This window comes from Triticum aestivum, chromosome 5D (assembly GCF_018294505.1).
Source record: "Triticum aestivum cultivar Chinese Spring chromosome 5D, IWGSC CS RefSeq v2.1, whole genome shotgun sequence".
Taxonomy (NCBI): Eukaryota; Viridiplantae; Streptophyta; class Magnoliopsida; order Poales; family Poaceae; genus Triticum; species Triticum aestivum.
The window spans coordinates 370,716,192-370,721,055 of NC_057808.1; the positions used below are offsets into that span (position 1 = coordinate 370,716,192).

Below are 4,864 nucleotides of genomic sequence, written 5' to 3' on the forward strand. Positions count from 1 at the left end.
AAAGGAAGGATTATACTTAAATGGAATCAGTGGGAGATTATGCCCAAAAATAAAATATGAACACGGCTAAATTGCATCGTATTTTTTAATGTTCATTTTGTAAAGGATGCTGTGTTGCAGCATGTTCTTCATAGTGAATCCGGTGCTGTGGAATATTATGCTTGCATAAAACATCAATTTTTCCCGTTGCAACGCACGGGCATATGTGCTAGTGATATATCAATGGAAAATGGCAAAGCTTTCATCCAGAAAACAGGACAGGCTCGAATTTTTAGATCCGCCAAAGTTTTCTTTTGAAAAGAAAAAGTTCTGAACACAGAATTTTACCCGAGTCCAGTGGAGGCAGAATGGACAATGTTGGGCAAATTGGGCCGAACCTGGCCTGCGCAGCATTAAACACTCGTTCCTCTCTTCGGCCACGCTAAAAAAATAGAACTTGTTCCGGCGAAACCCCGGAGCCGGCACAAGGGGTCGAACAGCCGACGAGGGGGAAGCGGCGGGAAATCATTTCAGCGTCAAGCGGAGAGCCCTCCCATCCCAATCCCATGTCGGCGACCGCGGAGCTCGTCTGATCCGAATCGTGCTTGTGAGTCCTCGATGCCCCCGTTTGCTCGCGGAATGCTTTCTGCCCCGATTTCCTTCTTGTCCGCGCTCCTCCATCTGTAACGGCGGCTAGGGTTTGTAGTTACTTGCCGTGGTTGAGGTACCGACTACTTGCTGTAATGGCGCCCGAGGGCGTCTAGGGTTTGTAGTTACTGGCTGTAATTGAGGGATTGAGGCGCCGGAGGGACGGCGCGCACGAGTGTTCCTTGGATTTAACCGTGGGTTCACTTTGGGTAACTGGAGATTGTCGACTTTTTTAAGCCTGGAGATGCGGGTATTTAATTTCGGAGCAGAAATTTTGAGATGCTATCAGTATATTCCTTGGCACATTGGTTGGTAAAATAACCATGAAAGAGAGAGAAAAATTCATAAATTTTTCATCCTCTTTCTTTGCACATAAAACTATTTAAATGTCAGTTTCTATCTAGCTATCATTAATTGAAATGTGTGTTTGCAGAAGTGTTTGCTAGTTCAGCTGCTTCAGCATCGGGTGTTCACTATGGTTACTGAAGAAACCAAATCAAAGAAGCAAAGAAATGGGGAATGCATCATAAACCGCCTACCGGTAGACCTCATTGAGCGGATATTTTTGGGGCTTCCAGTGAGCACTCTGTTGACGTGTGTCGGAGTCTGCAAGCACTGGCACAACATCATCCGGGATCCACAGTTTGTTGCATTGCACCTCCAGTGTGCGCCAAGTTATGCCCTTCTGTTCTCCCTGCGAGGTTTGGTTTCAGGCGAGCCCTACCCTAGTGATGCTGTCCTAATTGATGAAGCCTGGTCGTCATCGAGATATGCAGTGCCAGTGATTGGGCCTGATGATTTCCTTTTCGGTTCATGCAATGGCCTTCTTGGCTTATACACAAAGACATCAATGATTAAGATAGCTAACCTTGCAACTGGTGAATGTCTACATCTTCAGAAACCTGCGAAGAATGTGAAAGGTGACCACTTCTGTTTCTACAGCTTTGGATTTCATCCGGTGACAAAAGAATACAAGATTACACACTTCCTTGGTGATTGCATTAATGGTCGCCGCCCCCACAATAAAGACAGGTTCAACATCATCCAAGTTTACACGCTCGGCGATGAGAAATGGAAAGATTTCCGAACTCCAAAAGCTCTTAGCTTGATCAGTGTGAGAAACTCTGGAGTTGTCAATGTTGATGGCAAAATGTATTGGTTAACTGAAGACATGTCAGCTAACTGTCAGCATTCAGTTATGTCCTTTGATCTATTGGAAGAAAGTTTTGCAATGACACAACTGCCTGCAGCATATGAAGATCATGATTATTATGGTCCTCGTAAGTTCTGGATCAGAGATATAGATGGGAAGATATGCATAGTAACTGCTCAAACCAGTCACTATGATGCCAGAACTGTTCTTGGTGAGCTGCAGATCTGGACACTTGACAACACGGCAGAGCAACAAAGGTGGAGCCGGAAGTACAACATTAAGAACCCACCTAATTACATTCTGGGTCCACATTTTGTTCACAGGGATAGGATCCTCACACAACTTGGCAGCGATGATGTATGTTCGTATGAGTTGCTTAGTGAGAACTTCAAGATTGATTTGAGCAAGATGGTGAAGCTGTTAGATTTCAGTCCCCACGGGCAGAACTTGCAATCTCACAACTGCGTGAAATCACTTGTACGTTTAGAAGTATTCAGTAAGGCTGGCATCGTGCGCAGACCAAAACAGTGGGATGGGTGGGAACTGAAAAAGTGGGAAGCTTGGGAGCAGAATCTTGCCAAGAAGGAAACAATGTGGTCCAGACTTTATGAAGATGAGCATAAGAAAACTGTATGTTGGCTGAAATCTAATTTACGTCAAAGAACCTTTATTATTCTGTAAGATGTAACAAATTGTTGAATTACCATTTTGTAGGCATCCACACAATCTTTGCACGCTCGACTTAATCATCTACTGCCTCAAATCTTGGATGATGTGATGCGACAGCAGATATGCATGAAAAACAATCAAATATGTGCAGCCTTTGCAGATCAGGTAATTCCTTATCGAGATGGAAGTTAACATACACTTTCTTTTCATATTTTTAGTTTGAATAGATAATCATCTGAAGAGCAAAGACATTGTGTGCACCCTTATATTTGTAACAATTGTCTTACATGAGACTCCAGCAACCAAGGTCCCTCCGGCGGCTTAACTGGGTGGAGCAAAAGCGGGATGAGGAAACATTATTTGCTCGTGTGGAAAAGTTTATAGATATTACCATGGTATAGTTACCTGCATTCACTAGCCAGATCACTTAGAAGTAGAACTGTTCCTTGAAACAGACTTAGCTCATAAAGTTGACTTGACTACAGGCTGCTACTCAGGCGATTGAAAGCGTCCATGATATGATCGGAAGAGTTACACAGGATCTTGATGTAATGTTTTTTAATGTTTTTTAACTTTCCGCTCTAGCTTGCTAGTTTTTGTTACCTGTATCAATTCTAGTTTCCTCTGCCATATTTAAATAAGCAAATTAGCTTATCTTGAAATGTAAGGATACTGATTGTATTATCTCCATATATGAATTATTTCCATTATGCTACAGTTATGTGCATTTACATATTTGAATCTATGCATATCTGTGTACCTAGTTTTTTTTGCTAACATTGGTGCTTTATTTGATTAGTTGCCTAGTTACTGGGTTAAGAGTGTTTTCTTTTCTAATGGGGATTCTAGGTTTTCCCTATTGTATTTGACTCTTGCTTATGTTTCAGAAGCGTACTTCAACTTCGAAAGCTGGCATTGCTTCACAGAATCACAGTGGCGACGGCGATGGTGATACGGACTTGGGACTTTAGAGCTTATCGTGACATTCTTCTTGGCTTGCTCAGGCTGAGCCTGTTGTTCGACTCTTGCGTCTTCTTTAGTCTCGAATGACTGGTTAGCGTTTCCGGTAAACCGGTGGTTTGTGCATCAGCACCTATCTGATGTTATGTTTGAGCATCCCAACCAACTATTGCCGCTATGAATTATCTATTTAAGTTTTAGAGAACATTTCGCGGTGCAAATCCCTTGTGTGTGGATTATATATAAGCTTGTCCATGGTAGGAAGCACACATTTCAAGCAGCTTCTGGTTACAAAAAAAAGAGAGCAAGTTCAGAGCTTCTGAATCCTGAACTGACAAACTGTCACTATGGCATTCAAGTACCGAATTTCAACAGCAACAGCAACAAAACCGCTTCCTTGCTCCCTCGTTATCTTAATGCATGTACAAAGTTGGATGTGTAGACGGGGCAGCCGCGTTGGCCCCTCGCTCCATCAGGTTGCAGCAGCAGGATCCTGCACTGGCGTCCTTGTGTTCTGAATCTGCGATTACAGTTCTGCAATTGCCTGGTCATGGGTCCAGTCTCCAGTGGGTAGGTAACAAGAAATCATATGTATCTTCAGAACATGGCCATGCCTGAAACATGGATTATCGTGTACTATCTCTGTAAAGAAATATAAGAGCGTTTAGATCATTAAAGTAGTGATCTAAACACTTATATTTGTTTACGGAGGGAGTAATTCTTGATGGAATCTTAAGCAACCGGGCACTGTAACATATTCAAAACTATTTTGCGCAGTATGCCTTTGTTCGTTCAGTCATGGAGTGGATTTTGTAGGTTTTACCCCTGGCATCAATCAATAAAGAAAATGGCAAGCTCTGCGGCCTTGTCTTCTCGTCCAGAAAGTTAAACATAGTCGAGTGGATAGTTCTCCTTCTTTAAGATGTACAAAGTCTTGTGTGTGATCAAGGTGCCGAAGAAAAGTTATGCACTGAAGTTTAAATTTGTATACACAGCAAAAAACAAAAGGGGGACATTTCGGACTACATGGTCTACCACCACGCGTTGCCTTGAGCCCTTGACACACGGAAGTGCATAAGCTAAGAGATCTACAGCCGGACTTGGCAAATCCGGTCTCTTGTACGCCCGCGGGCGCGTCCGTGCGAGCTCGCGGACAGCGCCGGGCGGCCCCTCATTCTGGCTGCCGCACATCCACACACCTCAAATGCAAATCCTTAAATCCATGCAATCCATACATGTCGATCATACGATACAAAATCATCTGAATTCAATAGTTCGAAACAAATACGACAAAGCAAATAGTTCAACAATCCAGACATATCAAAATGAAATCAACGTCCAAGCGTGACGGATCAGTCGCTGGCTGGACGGATCACTTGCCGGATGCCATCCATGCCGCCTGCTCCTCCGCCATCCTTGCTTCCCGATCCCCATGCTCCTCCCGCATCCTTGCCT

At 43.6% G+C, this 4,864-nt stretch overlaps 1 protein-coding gene across 2 annotated transcripts; it reads left to right on the forward strand.

The window, feature by feature from the left end:
- The first annotated feature begins 416 nt into the window (after window positions 1-416).
- LOC123121840 (F-box protein CPR1) lies at window positions 417-3,616 on the forward strand. Of its 2 annotated transcripts, none has more exons than XM_044541911.1 (6): window positions 417-586; window positions 1,061-2,410; window positions 2,495-2,614; window positions 2,749-2,844; window positions 2,935-2,997; window positions 3,337-3,616. In XM_044541911.1, the coding sequence occupies exons 2-6, from the start codon at window positions 1,103-1,105 to the stop codon at window positions 3,418-3,420; spliced, it is 1,671 nt and encodes a 556-aa protein (XP_044397846.1). In that variant the 5' UTR covers window positions 417-586; window positions 1,061-1,102; the 3' UTR covers window positions 3,421-3,616. The 2 variants fall into 2 exon arrangements, with proteins under 2 accessions (XP_044397846.1, XP_044397847.1); XM_044541912.1 differs by having other exon boundaries at window positions 3,340-3,616.
- The last annotated feature ends 1,248 nt before the right edge of the window (window positions 3,617-4,864 follow it).

Coding starts and splice junctions, on each gene's coding strand:
- LOC123121840 (XM_044541911.1), top strand. CDS start 1,103: ATGGTTACTGAAGAAACCAAATCAAAGAAGCAAAGAAATGGGGAATGC. Junction 2,411..2,494: donor AAGATGAGCATAAGAAAACT/GTATGTTGGCTG, acceptor ACCATTTTGTAG/GCATCCACACAATCTTTGCA. Junction 2,845..2,934: donor AGTTTATAGATATTACCATG/GTATAGTTACCT, acceptor ACTTGACTACAG/GCTGCTACTCAGGCGATTGA.